The sequence below is a fragment of the Poecilia mexicana genome, unplaced genomic scaffold (genome assembly GCF_051168715.1).
Source record: "Poecilia mexicana isolate PSO_F unplaced genomic scaffold, ASM5116871v1 scaffold_11, whole genome shotgun sequence".
Taxonomy (NCBI): Eukaryota; Metazoa; Chordata; class Actinopteri; order Cyprinodontiformes; family Poeciliidae; genus Poecilia; species Poecilia mexicana.
Window position 1 is genome coordinate 6,436,879 of NW_028263380.1, and position 27,009 is coordinate 6,463,887.

The 27,009-nt window shown below is 40.8% G+C and overlaps 1 protein-coding gene across 1 annotated transcript in view; it reads left to right on the top strand.

Annotated features, from left to right (window-relative positions):
• Positions 1-858: 858 nt before the first annotated feature.
• Positions 859-27,009, top strand: part of adcy2b (adenylate cyclase 2b (brain)) — a 69,659-nt gene continuing 43,508 nt past the window's right edge. Inside the window, exons 1-4 of the mRNA XM_088010104.1 lie at positions 859-2,148; positions 12,477-12,674; positions 22,624-22,785; positions 23,593-23,742. Of these exons, the coding sequence (XP_087866230.1) occupies positions 1,876-2,148; positions 12,477-12,674; positions 22,624-22,785; positions 23,593-23,742 (783 nt within the window). The 5' untranslated portion in view covers positions 859-1,875. The remainder of the gene's footprint in view (positions 2,149-12,476; positions 12,675-22,623; positions 22,786-23,592; positions 23,743-27,009) is intronic.

Sequence of the window (27,009 nt, forward strand, 5' to 3'; positions counted from 1 at the left end):
ATGTGTGTGTGGTTATACGTTTCATTTTACCTCTTGTTTTATCTCGTCGCGATCTGCTGGGGTGGCATTTCCTTCCCTCCACTCTCAGCTGCTCTTCTTGGTTTAGCACAGCTGTCACAGCTCCTCTCACTCACTTTCATTCTGCTTTTAACACACACGCGCACACACACACCCACACACACATGCACAGACACACACAAGTTTGTATTTCTATCCATCTTAGGACTTTGCATTGACTTCCATTCATTTCAGTAACTGCATTTATACCTAAACCAGACGTTTTCCCTAAAAAAAAAAAAAAAAGACTTTTATTAGCTATACATCATGTTACAATGTTATTCCCTCATCAAATACTTACCTGGAGTGATGCTTTGATTTTTTCATGCATGTTTGAGAAATCCTTTATTGGCAGCCATTCAGGAATGCAAAACAGCTGGGTAGATCTAGCTCCACCTTGGAGCTGCAGTTTCCAAGCTTCTGCCTCACAGAGCAGCCACTCCCACACTCGGTTCCTTCAGACTAGCCAGCAGCAATTAGCAAACACCTGATGGAACTTCGCATCTACTGATTTTATTATAGGAGTTCCTTGTCAGTGCAACACTGGTAAAAACGTTAAAGGGTGAATATCGGGGGCCATGTTGTGATGACTTGCTGAAGGAGGAGATAAAAAAAAACCCAGGAGTTTCTTAAAGAGACAGACATTCAATTTCAAGGCATTAAATATGGAAGTCAGATTTCTTGTCGTATTTGACAGGATTTTAGAACAACTGAAGGTAACTGTGCTATAAAATGATGCAACATGGCTGGAAAAAAAATAACACTGCTCCTTTAATTCACGCCGTACCTCTAAACCTGACGACATTAGGACAGGGCTTTGTCTTCACAATGTTAGTAAATATGCCTCAAACAGTCCTAAATAGGACAGTTAAACAAGAGCACACACACACACACAATGACACACTCCTCTTCCTCCCTGCCTCCTCTTCTGCCAGCTTCACACTTTTCCTCCCTCCTGTCGGTGTCTTGGGTCACTTCCTTTTTGCACAAGATCGCGCAAACACACCCGTAGATGTGCACACACACTCGCCTCTCTCTACATATTTGCTTTTCTCACACATCTTTATCTTCACATTTCCACTTTTCTCTCCCTCTCCACACTTTTTTACCCAACAGCTCTCTCTGGGGCTTTTTTTTCTCTCTCTCTTCCAACACACTGGTAAAGCCTCTCTCTCTCTGCTCTCTCCTATCCTCCCTCCCAGATATACACACACATACACACACTCACTCTCTCCCTCTCTCAGTCCTCATCTGCACCTCAGCACGGTAACTCGCTGCTTCGTCGCGGCTGCAGCGCAGAGCGGTGAGCGGCGACGGGGGTTTTGCCGGCTCTCCATCACCCTGTGACCAATCATAAAGAGCAAACAAGAAGCTGGAGGAGGAGGAAGAGGGTGGAGGTTGGTGGAGGGAGAAAGCCAAAGTCTCATCTTCCTCCCTCGAAGTCCAAGCAACCCCTGTCTTACTGACAGGAGGAGGAAGAGCAGGAGGAGGAAGAAGATCTGTTTTCACACTGTCCTGACTCAGTTTGTCACCTCCAGCAGAAGTAGCAGCCGAGGATGCACGGGGAAAGAAGAAAGTTCTCTTTCTATGTAACTCAGCTCTGTGTCGATTATTAGGAGGAGCTGAGGAAACTTTTTTCTAGAAAGGAGAGGAAGGGCGGGGGGGCGGCGGACGGTCCTAAGGGAGAAAGCTCCCCTCGCCCTCTTCCTCCCCCCTTGTCCGCCCCTCTGTCCACGCGACGCTGCTTTTCTATTTTTTGGGGGGGTGGGTGGTATTTGTCAGGGAGAACAGCAGCGCCCCAAGTTCCCCGCGCCCCCCATGTGGCAGGAGGCTCTGTGGACCCGCGGACGCTACCTGCTGGAGAAGAGCGATGGGGCCAGCGAGGGGGCCGAGGGGCCCGACGGCCTGGGGGACGGCGGCAGCGGCCCCGGGTTCCAGGGCGAGGCGTGCCCGGAGGCGGAGAAGCCCCAGGACTGGCTGTACGAGTCGTACTACAGGATGAGCCAGCAGCATCCGCTCATCGTGTTCCTGCTGCTGATCGTCATGGGAACCTGCCTGGCGCTGCTGGCCGTGTTCTTCGCATCAGGATTGGTGAGTGCATGGTGGCGGGCGTGAAGAAGTGTAAGTGCAGCACTTTGGAGGTGTGGTAGTTAAAAGCCCAGAACGATGAGGTCAGGAGGAGTTGAAGCCTGATAATAACAGCAACACAGGCAGCGTGCCGCTGCACTCTCCTTACAGGAAACTGAATGAAGAGAAGGACTCCTCCTGCATGTGAAATATCATATTTTTACCTTTCGGATGGTGCACTTTATTCTACTTCCCATATTTGGTCCAGAACCCCAACCAAACAACAAGCATACAAAATAAATTTTGCACCATGACTTATGTTTTGCCAAGAAAGAAACTAGAAAATTGTGTGAAAGAGGAAAAAACAAACAAACATGTTTTCAAGCTCAAGTTTATTTGTATAGAACATTTCTGTTCAAAGTGCTTTATGTCATAAAAACACAGAAATAAAAAGTCAGAAAAATAACTTAGTCGACAGTTGAGAAACCACATTTTAACAGGTACCGTCATCACAACCATCAAAACTCATTGAATATATCAGTCAGTGATCCATTAATTATGTTCAAAAGCAACTTTCCCAAAGTAAATTAGTGGCATTTATATATTTCTAATACTTTTTGTTTATTTCTGTTCACTTGACTTGTGCTGCTTGGCCAGGTCACTCTTGTGAAAGAGTTCTTAATGAGTTTTTTATCTGGTTAAATAATATATATATATTTTTGACATCACGGTTGTTTCTTTTTTTCCCCTGCTATATATATATTTATTTATTTATTTGAACTGCGTTTGAGTGTTGCTACTTTTAAAATGACAAAGGATTTCTGATACATGTTAAAAGTAAATACTTTTGTGCTTAAACGGTTTCTAAACCTTCTAAATGAACCAGTTCTTGTTCATATTCTTTCATTTTTCACAATAAAGGAGCTCCAGAAACAGTTCTGGATTATCACAGCACCGTTCTCTCTGCTTACAGTTAGGTTCATACCTGGCAGATTTTGATTTAAAATCATCCTTTTTTGATAGGAAATAAGACGAGTACATCCCAAAGGACAATAACACTGTGTGTAAGGGGAATGCTTTTTGAGGAAAAAATGTTAACATTCACGTTTTATCAATGAATGAAATGCAGAAATAAAACATTCCTGCCCTCCTTAATAGCCTATTTTGGTATTACGGCAATCAAACACTTCATCTCCACTAACTACAAAACATCACTATGACTTCCAGTCACAAGAAACAGATTATTTGACATTTTAAATCTGTCAGAGATATGAATAATTTTGAGCCCAAAACACGTTGGGAGCTTTAAGTCGCCTTTTTCTTCTTTTGACGTTGGGAACGTGTGAGTCGTGGCTAATCGCAGAACCTCCGTTGTCTTGCGGGTCTTTGGTGAACAATGCCAGAACGCTTTAACTGCAGCTTTTCCCGCCACAGTCTGTGAGGTCAGCGCTGCTCGGCTTTGTGAAACTCCTGATTTAATCCAAGCAGCAGCCTCACCTCTCATGTAAATGAAACGAACATCTGCGCTGCCATTTCATTTCTGTTTACATTTGCGACGCTCGGAGAGAAATCCTAAGCTCCTCGTCTGCGGCGTTCTCCTGTCGGATTGGGCAAAAACAAACATGCTTATTCCTCCTGGTGTGACATTCTTGCGCTATTCTGACCTTTCATGAGTAAAAACTCAAGCAAAAACAAAAAGTATTGAGTTTTATTAGTTTTTCTTTTAAAGAGAGAAACAGTTATTCCTATTCTTGCTAAGATAATACGTAAAGTTGTCCACATTTTGCCCTTTTTTATTTAGATTTTAATACATTAACTCAAGCTAAACTAAAGTTTAGTTTAGTTTAAAATCTTTTTATTTGATATTTTCCACTCAAAATCAGTCGTCGTCGATCAGGATTATGCCAAACAAGCAGATGTCCCATTTTTGTAAATAAGGACAGGAACTTTTTAATTCCTTTGTAGACTTTAAAACCAGCTATCTGACCGCGCCTGGTAAAATATCAACGTCAAAACTGATCTGGACCAGTTTGTCATCTTGAGTAGAATTTCAGAATCACATCCCATAAAGCGTACAGACTGTGGGTTTGACGGTGTTTTGCTGAAAATCCTCTGCATTGAAGCACTTGTTCCTCTAAAGCCTGCTTGTCTCAGCGCTTTCATCCAGGCGCATACTGGCTTTTAAAGCGAGCGTCCAGATCGCCTCAGTCTTTTAACCTGCAGGACGTGCTGTCCATCCAGCAAGTTCACTTTATACCCACTTAGGGATGAAATGATTAATCGGGTTAATTGTGATGAAGCAATTATTGAAGTAATTGTCAACTAATTTATCAAAAACAATTTAAAAAAGGCAATTTTCTGAAAGAACAACACACTTAAAGTGTGTGCACACGCTTTTGTATAGTTTTGGTTTAAAACTGTACAAAAACTACATACATTTTAGATGTATGATAAAGAAAAAAACCTTTGTCTGTAAATTTGTTCTACCCAGAACCAAGTTTTAACTTCACCTGGTTCAAATTCAGTATAAAATCTCCAATTATTAATCAGCTAATCCAGAAAATAGTCATCAGATTATCCCTAAACTGAACTGATGCTATTGAGAGGTTTTCACATTTTTAAGTGTTTTCTTTTAGATGCATCCTTTGCTACAAATGATACTCTAAAAAAAACTGTTATTGCATTTTAATTCAGTAAAATGTTTATTTTATCACTTTAAAAAGGAATTGAATTATTTAATTTGTATTTCCAATATTGTATTTAAAAAAAAAAAAAAAAAGGCTTAAGCGGTTAGATGAATAATCTGCAGAAAGTGTAAATTGTTTTCCATCTGATTACTCGTCAGAATAATCGTCAGATTAACAGATTACTAAAATAATCGCTTGCACCACAGGAAAGCTGGTAGCTCATTATGAATTAGCTCTAGTTTAGAAAATATTTCTGAATATTCCTTCTCATTGTTTCCTGTGAAAATCATTTTAATGTTCCTGAGCACATTCTGCAGTTTTACAAAGGAGAGAAACAAGATTCTCTTTCATAAAGTCCCACTTGGTAATCCAGCGATAGATTTATTTCCTGCTATTTTATTTCTGCAGGGAAGTTTTCAGTGACCTTTGACTCCGGAGCGCCTCGGGAAAACGTGAATATTTATGTCATCTGACTTTACCTGAGCTGGCAGCAGAATGCGAAGCTTCGTTAGCAACACGTTCTCTAAAAGTCAGAACGTTACATCATTAAAGAAAGTTTATGAATCACTAATTTACACACAAACACAAGCAGGAAAGATTGAACTAGCTTCCAGTAATGACTCTATTCATACAACTCTGAAGCAGCTGGAGGGCACACCTTGAGTACCTTCTGGTGGGAAATGTCTCTCCACTGGTTTTTATCCAGTCTCCATGGCAACCAACTGCTGCCCTGGCCAAAACGCAGCATTAGAGTCCAAAAAAAAAAAATAAATAAAATAACAATAGTCTCTCATTCTAGTGTCATTTGGCTTGTTTGTGTCTGTAAAATTACTCCCACTACATTCAAAACTAATTTATTTTTAGATTTGTAAAACCATGGCAACTTTGAAGCATTGAAATGCGCGACCTTTTCTACCTACCATAGATTAGTTCGTACCTTCCAGCTGGATGTTTCCTCCTGGCTTTTATGGTTTACAGTGATTTTTCTCTCTTCTGCTCATAATCTAGAGCACGAAAATGTAGCTTTTCGACAGTAATGTATGACATCTACCTGCAGGGAATGTTACATTAACTTTGGTGTAATGTAAAGAATTCAGAACCGAAGGGAAACAGAGCTTAATACAATATTACTGGAAAGTAACATAGAAATGATTATATTATGTCAGATTTGAGTCATTTTAAAACTATATTCACATTAACTACCAAAGAAAGATATATTTATCTGTACTGTGTGTTTCAGCAACAAGGCATGTGCTTTACATGATAAAAACATGAAACATCAGATAAACACAACATTGAAGTGGTTAATAATAATGGAAAATTGAACTTCAATAAATGGTATTCTAGTTCTTAATATCAAAGACAACACTAAGCAAATAGGTTTTTAGCCTTGATTTACAGTAACTCTGTGTTTCAGCAGTTTTGCAGTTTTCTGGATTCTAGCTTAGAAGCTGATTACTGCTTCTTCATGTTTGGTTCTGGTTCTGGGGAGGCAGAGCAGACCGGAACCAGAAAACCTGAGAGCTCTGAAAGGTTGGTACACTGACAAAACATCTTTAATGTCAGCAGCATTTCAGTCGAGCACAAACTAACAAAAGTATTTCAGAGTCTGTCCTTTTGACTTTAGAAGTGGCTCCCTGTTTGCGTTTTTAGTCTTTGAAGGTTAAAAACCGGACCAGCTGCAGCGGACCAGAACAAAAGAGAAATGAACAGAAAGGCAGCGTTCCAATGTGAATTTGTATGAAATTGTTTTTGCTCGCGGTTAGGAAGTGGATGTAGGAGAGAAAGCAGCGTCAATGCGTAGGCGCCAAATGGCAAAAAGGACAGATTGACCCGGACCAGTGTGAGTCGTCAGGATAGACAATACCGTTTTTAAAAAAAAAAAATGCGAAAAGCTGAAAAGCTGCAGGTTTCATTACAATCAAACATCTTGTGTGCCACATGACTCCCATTATCAACTACTGCACAGAGAGTTTTGCTTTTAGCGAGGGGATTGAACGGGACAGAGCCCATTGCAAGGGGGTTTGGGGAGGGGCGGCAGTGTCCCTTGTGTATGGCTATGCGTGGCGCCATAAGTGGCTTTGAAGCACTTTGGATGGCAAAGACAGCCTTGCAGAGTGGATCTGGAGAGCGGGAGGAGAGTTTAGCTCGCAGCTCTGTGGGCGTCGGTGCTTTTGTCGAGTGAAAAGTGTTGTTTGGCGACAAACACTCAACCGCAAACACGAGCCATTGTTTCTCAAGTGCTGCTTTTGTGTTTTATGAAATGGCCTCACAAAGGAAGGCCCACTCAGAACTGTGGCTGCTGATATCTCAAATTGATTGTTTTGCCGCTGGATGTTTAAGGACAGGCCGTGGATTTGTTCTGTCATCTCCACGTGTGTATCGTGGGGCGTCAGCGTAGCACCTGGAGAGTAGTCCAGAAGTGGTTTCTACGTTAATTCCAGCAAAGTAAATAGCTTCTTCTTGGCTGTGCTGTCATCCTATTCAATCCCTTTAAAGTCACTTAAAGCAAATCAATACATTTTACTGGCCTGCTTCACTTACCAGGACCTTATTTTTTGCTTCTAATACAGTGCGACCCGTGTCAAAAAGGCTACTTTCACTCTGCAGGAAAATGCAACCAAACAGTTCGCTGTTGTGTGACATCAACGTTCTTCTGTGCATGTTGTGTTGCTTTCGGTTCATAAATTGCATTGCAGTCAGATTTAATTAATAATGTGAACAACCAGGCAAAAACAGAAAAAGTGCGTTTTTAAAAAACTGAGCAACAAGACTTGCTGTGTGAACGAAGTCTAAATTGCCATCATTTGGAGTCATTGCACTACTTTTTGTCCTTCTGGAATAACAGTGGTGATGAATTGGTTGTTTGCTGAGGCGTGTGCATTTCTTACCGCTGGGCGCAGAAGAATGGCAGGAATAAATAAAAGGTGGATTTGGAGTTGGTGGGGGCAGATGAAGGAGGGGCGGATGTTGTTGTAAGTTTTCTGGCTTTATCAAGGAGCCGGCAGGAACCCGACCAAAAGCAGAACTAAAGCTCCTAAAATTACAGCGCACTTTTATCTTTCTCCACAGATCAGGGCTTGAATGGGTGACTGTGGTATTTTTAAGAGGTGTAGGCGCCACCCATTATGCCGGTGTGTGTGTGTGTGTGTGTGTGTGTGTGTGTGTGTGTGTGTGTGTGTGTGTGTGTGTGTGAGTGAGTGTGTGGGTCTGTGGACGTACATCTGCGGATCTGTGTGTGTATCCTTTGGGTGAGTTTCTCAAAGGAAGTCTCACATTTCCTTCACAAGCTTATCTGCAATCTTCAGGGAAAATGTTCCCCTTTTTTTGCTTTTTTTGTTGTTTTTTTTTCTGAAATTGCACGAAATGTAACGTAATGCTTGTGTATGTGTCCATCTGTGGGTACACAATCCTTGCAATTACATGGCAACATGCTCGCGTAATGACATCTCAAAACTCAATTTGACAGACTAATTGAGGTCAACATAGCATCTGATAATGGTTCTCTGCAAATCTAAAATAGTTCCTCTTACTTGGGTGATTGATTACGCGGCTGCTTTCTGTTGACAACGAGTTTCTGCCGTCTTCGAGTGATACGCAGCATTGTTTTCCAGTTTTCCAGTCTGTTGATTTTAATGTAAAGAGAAAACCTCGGATTTTGTCTCAGCTCATTGACAGCTTGATGGATGCGCCGGAGAGTCTGGTTCTGTGCTGATGGATCTGTAGTTGTTAGTCAGGCTCGCATTGACACAGATAAATAGAAACGGTAAATAGATCTGCTGTTCTGCACAAATTCATGAATTCTACTAGCACTGGAAGTCTGTCTGAACTTTAAATCACAAATTAAAACCTGCCAGCATAAAGAAGCTCGACTTAAAAGATTTTTTTTGTCATAAACTGAAGGTTAGAGTCATGACGTTAAAACTTCATGAAGAGTTCATTTCTCATCTGCAGTTGGTAAGTCTCTTTGTGTAGTTTATGGAAATTGAGGTTTTCGTCTATAAAATGAGTAATGCAAAGTAAAAGTGAATAAAATAGCACTCGCCTTAACCGCAACATAAGCCTTGAAGTTAGAGCTTGGGCAGAGATGGACAATGACTCCCGACATACCGGAAATTAGCTACAAAGTGGATGACGACAACAAAATTACTTCAGAGTGGAAATCACAAAGCCCTGGTCTGAATCCCACAGCAAATCTGTGGAGTGAAGCTGAAAAGGTGTTTGAGCGTGTGGGGCGGACAATCCTGATTCGATTCCATCGAAAAATTTCAGCAACTCTTGTAAAAAGCCAGTAGAGGATACCAGAAAAGACTGACCCCATGACTAGCAGATTAAATGGAAATTCTACCAAACACTAAGGAAAGGTAACGCTAAGAAAACACACTTTTATGAATTTGAATAAAACATTGGCAAGCACAAATAATTTGGGTAAATTCAGTTTACACGTGTTATAGGCAGTAAAACAGTCATAGGCAGTAAAACAGTCGGCAGAATATTCTCAGGCATGTAAAAATAACATTTTCCTCACAGAAAACTGGGTTCTCTGTCAGAGATTTAATATGAGCCATTATAAAGCTGAAATATGTGATTTTTTTACCGTCTTCCCAGCTTGATCTCCTTCAGATTTTGAGCAGTTTCAGGAGAATTCGTTAACACTTCTCAGCGCTTTGAATGGAGACGTTGAGGGGAAAGCTTGTTGATTATTGATGAATTCCATAACCAAAGAGGAAGACAGATTGAGGAAATCTGCCTCCAGCTCTGCTTCATCAGCCACAATAAATATTCAACAGGGACCCAACATGGAAAGCAAGGAGAACGCATGAGCTGCTGCGGTTCCATCACATCCTCCCGTGACAACTGTCTCCTTCCTCTCAACTTCTGACATAATTTGGTCTATTTTTGTCTGGTTGCTATTGAATTTGTGTCTCTTGGTGCTGCCACTATGTCCCCCCCTCCACCCCCCAAAAAAGTCCTCCCTTTTCCGTTCTCAATAGTAGCTGGATGAAGCAGGCTTAAAAGGAGAAAAAAAAGGGGGTGGGGGGGATTGATTGTTCTGGGTTACAATGCAGTACAATGTGGCGGGCAGCCACGTCGAGGGAAACGGCATTAAACGCCGTCGCCGAGGGTGGGGTTAAGCGGATTAGACGGGGCTCAATCAGAAATATGCAAAGTGCAGATGCTTCGTTTTTGTTTCCACAAATGAATGAAAAGCTTAACCCCCACGCCAACAGTTGAAGGCAGTGACAAATCCTCCACTTCCCTCTTCCAGAGAGCTGCGAACGTGTGTGCTTTTTAGAAAAATATCCGCTTTGATGCGACAGGGAATGTCCTTGTGAGTGAAATCTTCCTCTGGGGTTTGGGGGGGATGAGCGGAGCATTTGGTGTTGCTTACATTCTTGTTAGTCCCCAATCTGGGCTCCGGTCTCCTCACTGTAAAAGCTGCTGTGGCGTCAGCAGCGACACCCCAAGGGATTCCTTTCCCAGACTGTGACTCATGCCGTCGTCTTCTGCACGACGCTGCTACGTTAGCAAACCGCTTCAAGTCTTATTTTGACTCAACGGAGCCGTTAGCGTTATCCTCGAAAAAACCCTGGAAGACAGACAACGGTCAAAATCGGTCGACGTGGATTCAGAGGCGCGGTTCGGGACGTCTCCTTACGTCTATTTTGACGAGGGCAGAAAAAGGACAAAAAAATCAAAGACATTTCAATACCAAAGCTGATTTTCATTTTACTTTAAAATGACATGTAATCACACAGCAGCCTTCTAATTTTAGCGCCCGGGGCCTGTCAGCGTAATCATGACTCGGAATAAGTTAAAATGGTTTCCGTGGGTGTTTGGGCACAGGGTGAAGCCTGTGAGAGTGCCACTGATGTGCTCGTGGAAGCTCTTTGCCTTCTGATTATGTATTTGCTCTATAATTTACACATTTTAAAGAGGGCTAAAAAAAAAAAAAAAAACACACACACAAAGAGAGAACTTTTTTGGTACCTGGAAGAGTCCGCCTTATTTTTAGCCGTTTGCTAGTTAGTGTGGTTTCTGAATCATAGAGGAGACAGCTGGAGGGTTTATTTAGAAACGTTTTGCAGCCACCATTGGATTTCTAGTACCAGTTGAAAATTGTGGAACTGAGTGAAAAAAAGGCAACACCCATTGGCAAAATAATGGGTGTTGTTTTTGTCACACTAAAGTCTTTCAGGAAATCAAACACATTTTCGCATCAGACAACAATAACCTAATTAAAAACAAAGTACAGGTTTTCACATGATGAGATTGAAAACCCAGGCCAACTATTTACCTGCCATCAAGTTTTTACAAAAGCTAATGGGCTAATGGAAACACGAGGAGAGACAAGCGATAGCAACAGACTAACGTCATCGCTGCTCTGTGTGAAACCCAACAGTCGGGACAAGATTGTGACAACAGCGACAAAAATCAAGACATTTTTCGACTGTCTCGAGTCTACGTGTATGAGCTTGAAATTTCACAATCGCAAATTTTTCCGGTCACTTTTATAAGCGGCTGTTGCCTCGTTTCACAAGTTCCGTAGGAAATGAATGAGCGACATCGCCTCCTGTGTGTTAAGGACCCTAAAGTCAAATAGAAAGTTCTTCATTTTGGAGTTTTTTTGTTTTTGTTTTTGGCTTTTCTAAAAACGAGTTAATGCTAGCATAAAGGGGGAACGCTTCCATCCACTGGTGGGTGGAGGTACAAAACTCTGAAAAATGTCATAGTCCATACCTCCAGTTTGGAGGAAGGATTTCTGTATTTCTATGCCAGTTTGCAGCCTCTACTTCCTGTATATTACAGCTGAGTGAGCGTCAACATCTGACGAGATTACGTTTTGCATAGCCTGGTGGATTCGCTTCAAATCAGTACATGGAAACATTCGCATTTTCTTTCCTTTTTTTATGACACTTTAAAAATTCACTCAACATTCTCATGACAGTTGGATGGAAGCACAGCTAATAAGTCAAATTTACAACTTGCAGTGTGACATCATTCCCAACTCCGATCTCCGACTTCTTAGATAAACGGAGAAATTCAAAATATAATTTCTCACAAGTAGAAGCTAAGAGTTGCTTCCGACTTATGATTAACAAGCAGCAAAGCAGTTGTTGCTGATATTTTTGTTCATATGCTGTGATATGAGAAGAGAGCCGTACAGATAAAGCGAGCTATGCTGAGCTCATGTAGTAGAGATGTCTGGTTCAATGTGAAGAGCAAGTGTGCGTGTGTTACTGTGTGTGTGTGTTAGTGTTTTTGTGTGTGTGTTAGTGTTTGTGTGTGTGTGTTAGTGTGTGTTAGTGTTTGTGTGCGTGTGTTAGTGTTGCCAGCCTCTAAATGCTGACTCCAACGGTGTGAGTGTGGAAGTGATGCCGTAGCACATTCTCGGTGTCTGCCTAGCGATCTGGACGCCGTCTGTTCATCTGCTTTGTGTTTGGACTCTGTGGTCATTTTATTCTGTCGAGCATGGCACGTTCTCAGTGAAAAACACAAAGAACAATTTCAGACGTTTCGCCGTTTGGCAGAAAGGAGCATTCAAAGCATTTTTTATTTATTTATTTTTTACCATCAGTGGAGCTGTGAAAATTGTGCGAGGCGCTGCACGTAAACCTGCGTGACGTCATCGTTTTGTTTCTGCTTCTTTATTTCTTTTTCCAGAACACAGAGGATCACCTGACGTTCCTGATCGCCGTGTCTGCCGCCCTCTTCCTTTTCCTGTCCATCTTCATCCTCGTCTGCATCGAATCCGTCTTCAAGCGGATGCTGCGCCTCTTCTCTCTGCTGACGTGGGCCTGCCTGGTCACCATGGGTTACCTGTTCATGTTCTCCGGCGGCAGGCTGAGTCCCTGGGACCAGGTACTGGATCTGGCTCAGTTTCAGTTTATTTAAGTAGCACCAAAATACAACAAGCGTAGCCTCGAGGCGCTTCCCAGAAGTTGTTTCAGTTCAGTCACACAAACACTCCAATTGATTCTGGTTGTCAGACGGTGCACTGAGCTCAGTTAGATGTTCCAGTTAGTTTAAAACGTTTCTATTTAAGTCAAGTTTGGGACGGCATCTGCACTATGTGTCTTTCAAAAAAGATTTATGCTACATTACAGCAATAAACTGCAATGTATTTAATTGAGATTTAACTTGATAGACCAACTAAAGTTGCTAGTAGATCTAGCAGTATGTTTACTGTTTTTTGTTCAACATTTGATTCAAATCATTATGATTTAATTAACCTGTAACCACATTCAGTTAGCTGTTACTAGCTGCGTTTCCGTTACAAATGTGTGCAAATTATTTGTCTATTTTCTGCTAATGTCAAATAAAAAAAAAACAAAAAACACAATCTCTCTGGAGCCAGCTGCACGTTGTTAGAAAAACACAAAAACAAACTATCACCCTCCTACCACTTCCTGCCGTCCTCTTGTTTGTCATTTCCACCAATAGCAACATCTGGCTGTTGATCACGTGATTCGTACGATGTGAAAAAAGTGTTTCCAACGCAGTTTCGCGCAATACATTTATATCGGAATGGCCAAAAAACCTCCTTCTCCTCATGCACAAACCTTTATTTGAAGTTGCTGTGTTTCCATTAACCTAATTTATTTTCGGAATTTCAATTTGAGCAATTCTACGGTTAATGGAAACACAGCCAGAGTTAGTTTTCCTCGGCACAGCAGAAACTTGTGTTTAGAGCTCCACTATCATCTCTTTTGAGCAGAGCATCGTCTTCCACACCTGTATCTTCTGCACTGCAAGCAGAAATTAAAATATATTGTTTTTCCAAAAATGAGTTTCTTCCTGTGACGTCAAAACCGGATTCGTAGACTAATAGTTGTCGGGCCGAGAGATTGGATGCGATACGTCTAACCCTGCTTTTGACTTCTCCACAGTTTTCTCCCTGACCTGCAGGCTCTGCTCCTCGGCCTTCGTGATGCTCTGCCTTTACTAATTTCTGACAAACCTCTGAGGCATTTACAGAACGGATCTGATTACGCTGAGATTTAATTAGACACAGTCAGACTTCATTTGCTAATCAGCTGACCTCTGACAATGCTTGGTTGGACTGGATTTTATTAAAGGTATCAGGGTCAAGGGAGCAGGATTCAAACACACCACATTCTATCTAGTGTTTCACGTATGGCGTACGTTTCTTTTCTTACTGACTTTCACCTCGAGTTGGAGTGAAACTGACAGCAAACACTCTGAATTTACTATCTTTAGATTTAGGAGAACATTCTGGTTCTAAAAGACCCACGGAAACTCGTTCTCAGTGTGAATTTTGCGTGCACTTGGTGAGTTCGCTCCGTTGGATTCCTCATGGTGTGGAGGTTTGCTTTAGCTAACCGCTTTTGCATAAGTTACAAAGTCATTTCCCCAAAGGTTTGCTCTACGATTCCCTCAAAATGAGCTCGGGCCCCAGCACCCTCCGAGTTCATCCCTCTCCGCTCCGTTCGTGTCCTGTCATTGACCTTCGCTTCAGCAGACATGTTGACGCGTCGGAGCTGGATAAGCACTGATGAGGAAAACTGTTGTTAGCAATAAATCACCTCCATTAACTCTCCCTGTAACCCGGTGCAGTCAGCAGAGTCGTTTGTCTCGCCGGACTGAAAGAAGAGGATTCCTTCTCTCTCTTTTAGAAGAGAGAAAATAATACATCTGCTTTGACAAGCTAAAATATTTGCATTTTTTAAGAGATTTCTTTTGACTTCTAGTTTATTACTGTAAAATGTTATTAACTTGACCTTAAGTGTCTCACCTGTTTTCCATTCTCTAAAGTCTGATAACGCCCGGTGTTAGTGATGACGCTAACGACGATGATAATCATGATCAGGCAGCTGGAGCTGTACGGATGAATCAATAAGCTGAAGAGAAAGTACACCTGAAACATTTTGTTGGCTGTAATTTGGACTTCATTTCCACCAAATGTACAGTTTTATCAACTATGAAGTTTAATATAAGTTGGATGTAGAGTTTGGCTATTCAGCAACATCATAGGCACTGAAAGTTTCTTAGAGTAAATCCACCATATTTGATTTAGTTTATTTGATTAGGACAGTGCACATTAATCAACATTAGCACAATTAATGGGAGTGTAAATGCAGAGGAGTTAGCACTAAAGCTAAACGTCATTCTTTGTCGTAAGTCAAGTAAGCAAAAAACAAAACACCTCACTGTGCGTTTCACAGGTCAGAACACATGGTTGGTTCTACTAAAAAATAGAAACATTTACATAAGAAATAACTGACAGACAGAAACAAGCTAAATAACAATAAGCAAAATCAAAGCATGGCACAACTGAAAACCAAGAGATTTAAACCGACAGGTTGGGCAAGAAAACTATAGTTACTCTGGAGGAGCTGCAGAGATACACAACTCAGGTGGGAGATTCTGTTTTGAGAGGACAATTATTAATTCACACTTGAAAATTGTCGTTCACACGTCCACAGGTTCTTGCCGTCCAGTTCGACTGAGCTGAGCAGCATTCTATATTTCTGTATGTAAAAAAAAATGTTGGAAACTAGTTATGATTTTCATTCCACTTCACAATTATTGTGGCAGACTAGAAAAAAAGCAAGTAAACTTAATCAATCGATCAAGTATATCTAGCACATTTCAGCAACAAGGGATTTCCAACTGTTTTATATCATTAAAACACACACAAAAAAATACAAAATTATAGAACTCACAGTCAAAAATTGTCAAGAGCTGTAGTTAGACATCAAAATGGCAATTCAAGGAAGTTACCAAAAAAAAATCCCAGCAAACAGTGATCCTTTAAACTGTCATGAAGCTGAATAGCTTGGTCAATTAAACTTAATGATACGTTTGAACCGGTTGCAGTTTTCTGGCCGATCACCGATCTTTTTCTTGGCCAATTCCGATTTTGGATGATACCAATTTTTTTTCTTCTTTACTTAAAAGTTGTTAAATATCGTGACAAAGTTGCTACGTTGGCAACAGTTTGTGACTATTGTTCAGTTTTCACATTTAAGCATTGTCCGTCACCCAAATCCAGAAAATCTGGGCTTATTTATCGGTTCACCCCAAGTTAGCAGGTATAAAACAAACTGTGATTCATTTCTGAGAGCTTTTTTTCTGCCATTTTTTAAATGTCAGACAGAAAAATGGAGAGGAAAAAAAAGAAAATCTAGCAAATCCCTCGAGTCTGGGAGTCAAACTCAACCGGGCTGCAGCAAAGAACTGAACAATCCTAGCAGTGAACCCTGAGGAACTAAATCTATGGACTTTGACATTTATTCATCCTTGAAACTAACAGTTAATAAACTTGTAGTACATTATCATTTTTCAACTATAGCAATTCTCTAATGTGTAATCCGTCTAATTTTTCTTTTGCACATCCATTCCCTGCTTTCCTGCGCTCCATTGCATATTCATGCCGGCTGTGTGTGCGTGTGTGTTTGCGGCCGTGCTCGCCTCGGCGCAGAATTAATTCTGTGTTAATGAGGCCTGATGAGAGCTGGAGGTGAGTAGATCAGCAGACAGACACATTAGTTTTCGCTGCCAGACTCCGTTACTCTCCTGGCTCTCAAGAATCCTATTTTGTCCTCATCTGGCGCCCTGTCTCCCACAATTCATCAAACCCCATTTTCAAAGCCGCAAACTTCTCCGTCTGTCTTCGTTTCTCCTTGTAAATCACCCCCAACATGCCCAAATTTCCTCACTCCACTTTTCTTTTTTACATTTTTTTTTTTTACTTTTACTTTGTCAACTCTCTGCTCCTCCTCCAGAGTTGGAGGTATTTTTATCGTCAGCCACCTGTGAGAGCAAAATCATTCTGCATTATTAATCACTCTATTCTGCTCCTATGACTCTCCTACTTACACATTTATACACTCCTGAAAGTTTTTCTACCGCTCTGATATTTCTATATATAGACAGGGAGACAAAAGCTGCTGTTTTATTTATTCACGGCTGAAAAAAAAAAACCTCTAATCAAATATCTGTGAAAGCACGTCAGCGTCCCTTTGACCTCCCGATGCAGCAGCTAAATGTTTCCAGGAACAGATTATCTGTCCTGGTGATCAGCTGGGTAACATTTTTTTTTAACTCACATCTGTTTCTACAGAACAATAAAAGCTTCAGGATGTTGGCGGGTTTTCTAAAATGCTTGCATGTCTCTGTCTTCTGGTTTGAATCTTCAGGATATTTCTATTAGAATTCATCCATTTAATTCAAACCATGATACGACCACCACCGTGCTTCACAGCTAAACTCTGACAGAGTGTTAAGAGGTTTCTGTTCCTAAATGAGCTTTCAGACAGTAAAATAAGTCAATGTGAAGTTACTCATTTGATTATTTTATTATTATATTATTTAACTTTTTTTTTCTTGTTCGGGTCTATTTTAAAAAATTATGAGCTTCTTTTGAGACTTTCCAAGCTTAAAATTCATCAAAAAAAAATTCTCTTTCGCTAAAATATATAGCATCCCAAAACAGATAATTACTGAGAATGCAGTGTAAAGTCAGAGATTATTTTTATTTTTTTTTTAAATCCAGTATCAAGTTATTAAGGGTCAAGTTCAAGTCAAATCTCTAGTCTCTAATGACAGAAATCAAGATTTTCTCATTAAATTGGTGAGATTAGTGCAACGCTGACCCTGCTCCGCTGTAGGTCAGGAACCCAAATGCGCTGCTCATGCCTAGGTGTAAAATTACCATGTGAAAATGTTGTAATTATCTTCAGGTCTGTTAATATTCAGAAACAATTGTGTGTTAACCTTAACATTTAACATTCAATTTAGCATGTAAAAGCTGCTAAAGTCTGCTTCTTGTTGTTTTCGGACCAGAAATGTAAACAGGCATTTAAACACCAAGGCACATAAAATATATTTAAACCTTTTCAAATTTAATTTCTGAACAAATCTAACTAATGTGTGTCTTTGCTAACACCTGTTTATCCATGTTTTCATAGTCTTCTTCTCCTCTAAATATTGCACTAAATAGAGTTTTACTTATTTTCTTCTCTGAGCTGCAGAATTTTTAACATTTCAAAACAATTTTTAAATTCACAGTTAAAGTATTTTTCTCAAATATAAATATGAAATTTAAGGTATAAATTACAGCCAAATGAACAGTGTGGTAAGTGAATGAATGTGTGTAAACACCTGAAAAAACAAAGCAGGAAGTGCTTTTATTTTGACATTTGCCTCCAGAAGCGTCTTGGAGAGACTACATTTCATATTAGCTAAAGCTTATTGTTAAGTTAAAGCTAACATGAAGCTTCATGTTATCTACAGTTTATGATGGAGCTAACATGAAGCTATATGTTAGCTACAGCTCATTATGAAATGAGCTGTAGCTCATTATGAAGCTACAGCTAACATGAAGTATAATAAGAACCAGATCTGTAAATCTCTACCAATTGGTACAATAAACAAGTTAAAAAAAAGTTTGTTTTTCTTCTCGTCACAAATTCTCAAATGGAATAAAACTGACAGGGAGTCACATTTTTCAACTTACTTTTTCATTTGTTCTGAGGCTTTCGTTAAGGAACAGTCGGAGAGGCGGAGGGGAGATAAAGGAAATGGAAAACCAACCAAAGCAAAAGCCACACTTGCAGAAGAGCAGAAGTCTGGTGAAAGGAGCACAGGAGAAATACATCCCGCTCTCAGTGGGTTGAATTGATTGTGATTACTCAGAGAACAGCGTGTGTGATGGAGCACACAGAGCTAATAACGGAGAGAGAGGCGGGGGGCAGAGAAAAGAGAGGAACACAAAGAAAAGGCACGGACGACATCCGCCGGTCTCTGCATCCAGTCTGTCCTGACCCCTCTGACCTAATGTGGACTGACTCATAAAAAAATATATATAAAAAAATTACCTTCCATGTACACAGCTCAGCTATGTCTGCAATAGGCCGTTTATCATGGCCCTGCTTTGATTTTGAGGGCAGATTGAAGAACATTTTCACACCTGGTACCCTCCAACAAGACACAAACATTTTCCTGTGCAGACTTGGAAACAAAAGTGAGAGTTTACTTCTTAAAAAAAAAGAAAAAAGAAAAGCTGCTATGCCTCATAAACGTCTAAAGCGAGCAGAGATAGACGTTTTTTTTTGGGGGGGGGGTTTGATGTAGGTATTCAGGCGTACATATCTGTGTGTCTTCTTCTTTCGTCTGGAGCACAGAGAAGCGCTCAGATAGAGACGGAGAGGAGAAGAGAGAAAAAAAAGTAATGGAGGAAGCAGGAGAGAGATGGTGTCTGCAGCTCCCATCACAACGCGTTTGAAGGTGTATTAGGATTCAGGTTGGAGTGTGGGGGAGATGGAGTGTGTGTCTTGCTGCCTGTGTGTGTGAGGGAGAGTGTGTTTGTGGTAGACAGAGGCAGGTGATGCAACTGAAATTGGACCGCCGCTCTCAATCCACGCGACCGCTCAATCGGACCGGATGTCGCGCACTCCGGATGATCCCGGGGTTGTTATAGTTTTAAAGAGAGGAGCCTTTCCAGGATTAGGATTTGAAGGTTATCTCAAAAACACAAACGAGTTTGAAAGCACAGCATTCGCCGAGATGTCAGCATCCTTCCTGTAGTTGGTTCCCCTAGCAACAGAAGGTCTGAGCCCACACAAAACATCTCTCTCTCTTTCTGTGTATGTTCTTACTGTTCAGATCTGCTTTTAGAAGGAACTAGGTCAGCCAAACAATTGCTAAAACCCAAATGTTGACAAAACATTTCGGGGTTTTTTTTTTATTATTATTATTAAGAATTTGCTTTTTTTCGGCGCTAGTGGCCTTTATTTGAAAGTAGTCTGAAGGGAAGGAACAAATGAACCGGGAGTCGAACTCGGGACGGGCCGCGTCGAGGTCAACAGCTTGTGTTTACGGGGCGCGCACGCGCTAACCGCCGCGTCATTCGACAACAGGTTTCTGGAACTTTCTTTTAATTTAAAATGGCAGTGACCTGTAAGACGCGTTGGGATGTAGAGGCTGTCGGCTTATTTTAGGTGTCACTTCCAGTCGAATCCTGTGTGCACGCCGCCGACTAGCTGAACCCGAACGACAGGAAGTTAAAGCGGGCGGCAGGAAGGTCATAGTTCACCTGGTGTGTCTGCTGTAGCTGCGACCTGAAACGCGCCGGTCGCCACCATAACAGGAAGGGCAGGACAGACCGCCAGCGGAAGTGGAAGTGGACGGAGTAGGAGGTGCCGTTAAGAATGAGACAATTATCATATCTCGTTTGCATTTACAAAGAGAAACATGAGATGAATTTAGTCAATTTTTGTACATTTTTAAACTTGTATTTTAGGTGTTAAAGAGCTATGTAAGCCGCCCATGCAGCTCAACTAAGTTATATCAGGTTTGACATTTTGGTCTCGGATCTATTTCTGTGGAAGCGATTTCTGCCCACACAGCTGTGCTCTGTATTTAGACAAACATCAGAACAATATACACAATCTGAATGTTTGCTGGCATTCATGTGCTTGTGTTTTTTAAACTTGTGGGACTGGTGTTGTAATTACTAGTATCACTTGCAATTTGTGCACAGCCCTCTGATTTAGAGTCATGATTCCCCCTCCTCTAACAGTGGTGGGAGAAAACTGCAGCACGTCCAGGAAAGGAAAAGAATTACATTTCAAGTTTTTTTTTAACAGCCTGGGGATCGTTGAGAGCAGTGATCCTCCTCTCCAGCAGCATCGATCTGCGGTCACTTCTGTTTCATCAGCGCATAAAACCTTTTTGGTGTTTCATCTTTTGAGTCAGATTTGGAATTGGTTGTGTTTTAGTTCGCTTTCCCATCTTTTAGAGGAGTCGTGGTACATGGAGCTCACGAGAGGAGATGGCACACGATACAGGGTCCAGGAGAACAAAATGGGTTTTTAGCAATGCATCTTTTTGCCGTCACCGAAAGAGAAAATATGTCACTAATCTGAGGCTGCGTTTCAAAAAATGTGCAGAAAGTCTAGAACAGGGGTCACCAACTCCAGTCCTCAAGGGCTACCATCCTGCAACTTTTAGATTCACCTCTGCTCCAAAATGTCTCAATTCCCTCACCAGCATTCATTCCTCTCTGCAATAGGCTGGAAACGAGCAGTTTATTTGATCCAGGTGTGTTTGAGCAGAGACGCATCTAAAAGTTACAGGATGGTAGCCCTGGAGGACTGGAGTTGGTGACCCCTGGTCTAGAATTTCTCAGTCCACATCTTGCAGTTCGTGTGCTGGTCAAAAAGCATTTAATTGCTCCTTTTTTGTGTTTTAAGACATATATTCAGATATTAGCAAGTTTCAGATCAAGAAAGGTACTGGCATGTTTGTTTTTTTTATCTATTTCTTGTTTTCTTTTACTAAAATATACAATGTTTGGTTTAGTAGAGAAAAATAAATCATAATAAAATGTGGTTTTGAATTTGTATTTAAAAGTTGAACTTTTGTGGCCCTAAAGTGCTTGCAATTTCACAGTTTTGGAGTCACTTGGCAAACATTCGGACACCACTGGATTTTGAACAATGAATGAACAAATGAAGTCCAGACATATTAAAAAAAAACAAAAAAACATTTAGTTTAGTGTAAAAAAAATGGCCAACATTAGCTACTAGAGTTGTTTACAGCAGCGTTTATTCAGTTACAGTGCTCTCCTGGTCATTTGGATCTTATCAGTCACTATTTCTTGTTTCTATTGAGTCTTGCCCAAAACCGTGCAGATGGTTTCACTGTTACCTTGCAGCAGGAAGGTGCTGGCCTGGATTCTTTCTGTGCATGCATGAGATTTCTCCAGGCACTCCAGATTCCTCCAGCAGTCCGAAAACATGACTGGTAGGTTAATTGGTCTCTCTAGATTGCCCTGAGGTGTGAGTGTTTGTGTGTGCGTGTGTGTGTGTGTGTGTGTGTGTGTGTGTGTGTTGCCCTGTGATGGACTGGCGACCCGTTAAGGGTGTAGCACTGAGTGACAGCTGGAGATGGGCACCGACCCCCGCTGCGAACCTGCAAGGATAAATGGGTTTATACAGCTGGTGGATGGATGGTACTTGAAATCTGTCAACACAACAGGACAACACAGGAATTGCTTTTTTCCTTCTAAATAAGAACATAAATGCAAACTTAAAGCACTCACTTTACTTCCGGAACGGTTTTAGTATCGATTACGTGAAAATATTATTCATTTACCTAAGAGGCAGATTTATCTGAATCTTACTTCCAAGTCAAAAACAATTGTTTTTTTTAAAGTTCTTTTGTTGACGAGAATTAAAGTTACATTCGTCGTCTTAACAGAAACATCCATGAAGTCCAGCTAATTACCTCACAGAAATGTAATTGGCAGTGAAATATACCTCTGACCAGGCCTGTCAAAGAAACAGATTTTACTGGACGAAAAATTGCCCCAGAAGTTATTGTGATAAGTGTTAATATTGTTTTCGAGACCAATTTCAAGTAATTTAACAGCATAAATTTAAATTTGAATGAACATTTAACACTGGAACTGGAAGACATTTTAAATATCCAAAATAAATAAATAGAACAGCAGAAGTAACAAGTAAAATGAATTATGATGTCTCTGTACACAAAGTTGTTCTTCAAGAAAAGGGGGCGAGTTGAGACCGAAGCATCAGATAGAATACTTTAGTCATCCGATTTTTGTTAGAAACAAAGACAGAAAAGAGAAAAACAATAAATCATGCAAATGGAAATAGCTGAGCTTGCTTTAATCCATCATGCAACTAATTGATTTATTGCGACGGGCCTACCTCGGAGTATAAAAATATTTAAAGCATCAGCTGAAAGTTGGCGCCTAATCACCAGAACTCCTCATTTTTCACCTGGTTCTCTTATACTTTCTGTCACTTTCTATCTGCAGGTGTCGTTCTTTCTGTTCATTGTGTTTGTGGTCTACACCATGCTGCCCTTCTCCATGAAATGGGCCGTCATCGCCAGCGGTATCACCTGCCTTTCACACACCGTCACCCTCAGCGTCTGCCTGACCTCCACTGCTACAGAACTGGAACCTCTGGTGTGGCAGGTGAGACCGATACTCGTCCATCCTCGAGCCTTCGAGCGCGCGGGCCAACCGTATGGAGGAAATGGACGTTTTAAAGAACTTTCTGCCTCGCCCGCAGACGTGAGGTGACTGTGTTGTGAGCTCGCCATTTGGGTCTTTTGAACCGCTGGATGATTGTGCGGCCGCTCCATTACCTTCTCTAAACATCGCTGCTGAGCGTACCCTCTGCATAACTAGAAACGATGACACACAGAGGACTTTAGACAAAGTCCAGGTTATGAAGTAGCTGGCCCATCATGACACAGCAAATTCAGACGTAAAGTAATCTCCAAGAGCAATAACATCTCCAAGCCTGAATAAAAAAACAGCAACTCATAAGGGTAATGTGATTGTGCAGCGCACGCGTCTCTGAAGCTGGTACCCGCTCACACACGCTCAGACGCTCTGCAGTCAAGCCTCACAGTAAACACACTGATAGCACTCTAATCACGGTGGCTCTTCTCCGTCTTGTAGACGCTGAACGTCTGCATCTGCCATAAAACACACTCAGGAACGATCATTACGCTTGGACACAGCAACAAGGATAATCTATTGATCCATGGATCCTCTTTTTAAAAGGCTTGAGGTTTGGATAATGACGGAGAGCTAACACAAAAGTGTGTGCTCTCCTGCTTTTATGAGGTAATAATACACCCTAAGTGGACGGCAGAACACAGGGGAACATTTCAGGCACGGGCATAAACGCGACGCGGACCGTGTGCGGACAATCTTTTATGGCTGCTGAGTTGATGTATATGCGGCGTGTGTGTGCGTGTGTGTGTGCGGCAGATCCTGGCCAATGTGATCATCTTCACCTGTGGAAACCTGGCCGGGGCGTATCACAAGCACCTCATGGACCTGGCGCTCAGGCAGACCTATCAGGACACCTGCAACTGCATCAAGTCTCCCATCAAACTGGAGTTTGAGAAGCATCAACAGGTACAAAGTCCAAAATCTAGAGTTTCAAAGAAAGGATTGTTGTGGAAGAATGTTTAAAATCTGGTGCAAATGCTTATTATTTGCTGTAGCGACTAAATATGACAGAACTCTCAGCTTTTTGTTAAATGTTAAATATAGTTTTACATGTACTGGAGTTAATTTCTGGTTGTTTTTTTCATTTGTTTTTATCGGATTAATGCAGTGGAAAAGCATGGACTTAATAACGGCCTCTCTGAAAAATGTTCACCTTACAACAGGAACTGTACACATTGTGAAATTTGAGCTTAAATGTTAGAAGGTATTAAATCAGAAAGTAGTCACTGACAGGACAGACTTTATTCAGCAGAAAAACCAACACTATAGTGGGTGTAACACTGAACTCCATTTGTGGAAGTCAGATTTTCCAGGTTCCCAGGTGAAAATGCAACAGGAACACCTGAACTCATCATTCTGAGTTCAGACCAGAGTCCCATTCTCAAAATGGCCGCCTAGCATGGAAAACAAAAATTTTAAGTGTAAACTATTTTAGCGTAGCTGATAGTTTGTACCTTATGAAGCCAGTGGAAATTATAACTAAGCATCGTGAACATGTTTTTCCTTTTGCTTGTGTTTGAACTCAAACATTTGAAGGTAAATTATCACCTTTTATTAGCACAACAGTTAGCAAATCCCACTAGTTTTATCATACACAGCTAGAAAGCTCAACAAGCTCAATAAGTTGTGTTATAGTTACTACACCCAAATTCTGAGACAAACACAAGATGACAACAGTGCACTAGCTGTTAGCTGGCTAGCTAAATAAGATTAGCCAAGTTTAATTGTAAGTTGAGAACTATCTGATTTCACAGCTAATAGTTTTCACAGTAACTCACGAAGCGCAAAGCACAACCCTACAGTCCTTCCCATATCCAAAGCAGATAACTCTACAGGGTTTTTCCAGTCTTATTGTTTCCTATTTTCCCTACACTATAAAGAGCCAAATTAAAATTTAATCGCATTCTGGTTACTTGCCAATTCTCACTACTTCAAAGTTTTGTCAGAGAAGGGAAGTTGGTAGGTCAGCCATGTCTTAAGTGGCATTTTGCTGTGACATTTGCTTGACATTAACGTCTTTGTCGTGACATTAGGCATTCTTCCCAACCAGGGAAGTGACATATAATATTACACAAATAATTGATGGTCTGCTCAGAGGTGGTTCACTATGATGACCTTTTTTTTTCTTTTTGTCTAACCCTTACTAATGACAAAATAAGCAATTTTCCTATATCAATTCAGGACAGCATCATATTCGTAGCATCAAACTAAACATGCCAGCTACTTGCTGCTATTTTGTTCTCTGTTTTGCCAGCAAATGTACTGCATGCCTACAATTATAGCATACTTGTGTTGGCTCTTTCTCGCACTAAGATGCAAATCACTAACTTTTTTTTCCTTGGCATATTTCTGGCATATGTTTCTCTGCAGTAGTTTGCGTGTGGGAAGAAGTGTATGCATATTAAAATTAGCGCAGATACATGCAAATGCCGGTTCATGACATTCACAGAGCCAAATCTCATTCAGCAGCTGACTGCAGATCTTATTAGTTCATTAGTCAAACACACAATTAATAACACTACAGCTCTTCAGGCTACCATACCCCCTCCTGCTGCGCGCCGCGTTCAAACTGCTTCGATGCTGAATAAGTAAATAAGAGAGGATGGTGCGCCTTTCTATTTTTAGCGCGTCCCCTCAAACCGAGCCCCTCTCCAGACTTAATTTGCTGCTGTGTTTTAGGAAATGAGCCCGTGGTGTGTGAACAATGTAATGACCCTCTTTCACTGTGAGCCGCAGTTGTGAGTCACATAACTGCGTGCGATTTGCGCGCGTGCGCGGCGCAGGCAGCTGCTCGGTCAGCAGCGTGCGCGCGTGGTCACGCACACATGCTCTCACGCTCACACACGCTCGCCAAAATTGATCTGAAACAACCCCTCCATCTGATGCGTCTGGAGAAGAATTGAAATAACGAACTTCTATAACAGTGTTTCATATGCTCTCATGTTTGAATAGTACAGTAACTATACAGTTTGAATAATACAGTAATACAGTAACTATTGTGTTATTTTTAGAAATACCAAACCAATAAGGAACACGTAACACTTATTTCAACGCCAAAAGTCTTAACTGCTGGATTCAGTTTTGTGTCACCAAAGATGTTTCTAATTATCTAAATATTTTTCTTTCAAGAAATCCAAATTTGATATTTCTTTAAACTTCAGCTGTTCTTTCTTTCTTTCTTTCTTTCTTTCTTTCTTTCTTTCTTTCTTTCTTTCTTTCTTTCTTTCTTTCTTTCTTTCTTTCTTTCTTTCTTTCTTTCTTTCTTTCTTTCTTTCTTTCTTTCTTTCTTTCTTTCTTTCTTTCTTCCCATTTTCCAATCAGTCACGCTGCCTGACTCTATACTCACACAGCTTTGCTCTGCCTGACAGGCTGCCAGAATAATTGGTGAATATACTTTATTCTCATATCCCCCTCTTAAAAAGACAGATATGTTTATGAAGGGAAAGGCTGAAATGAAAATCCTCTGGCCTAGCGTGGCTAAATCCCTCGTTATAACTGTTGTTGTAACAAAATACGCTGAAGTGGAAAACAAAGTGTTGCGATTCTTAGGATAGTGACGGAAAAAAACACCAATAAATGTGGAATTGATGCAGTCATAGTCCACTGTCGCCACATGCTTACTGCTGAGGTAAATGGCTACAATTTCAGCTTGATGCAACCAACTGGGCTTCCTTAGTAAGACTGCTTAGTTTGTGTTTGTGAATCTGACCATTTGGTTGAAATGAATTGGGCTGGTTTGTTTTCACATGTCTTGTGTGCTGCGTTGAGAAAACATTTGCAAAGTTCTAAAAATGAACTGATCGAAAGAACTGATAGAAACAATGGTAACTCAAAGAACTTGTAACTTGCCAGAAAAGAAAAAATGAGAACAGAATAAATCATTTCACTATATAAGATTATAAACTTTCCTTCTGTAATTACTCGTGCCAGGTGTCCTGAAATTTGAAAAGTTTTTTAAAAGTGGTTCAGACAAAAATGTAAATGTTTGGGGAAAAAACTTAAGTATGTATTTAGAAAAGAAAATGTTCTACCTAAATTACCAACACCAAACATTTGAAGACTCAGCTGATCTAATTTTGTGTAACCCTCAAAATAAGAATTAAAATGATTTCACAAAAGTTTCTTCTATCAATACAATAAAATATCAATCAATAAATTATTCTTTTTTTATTA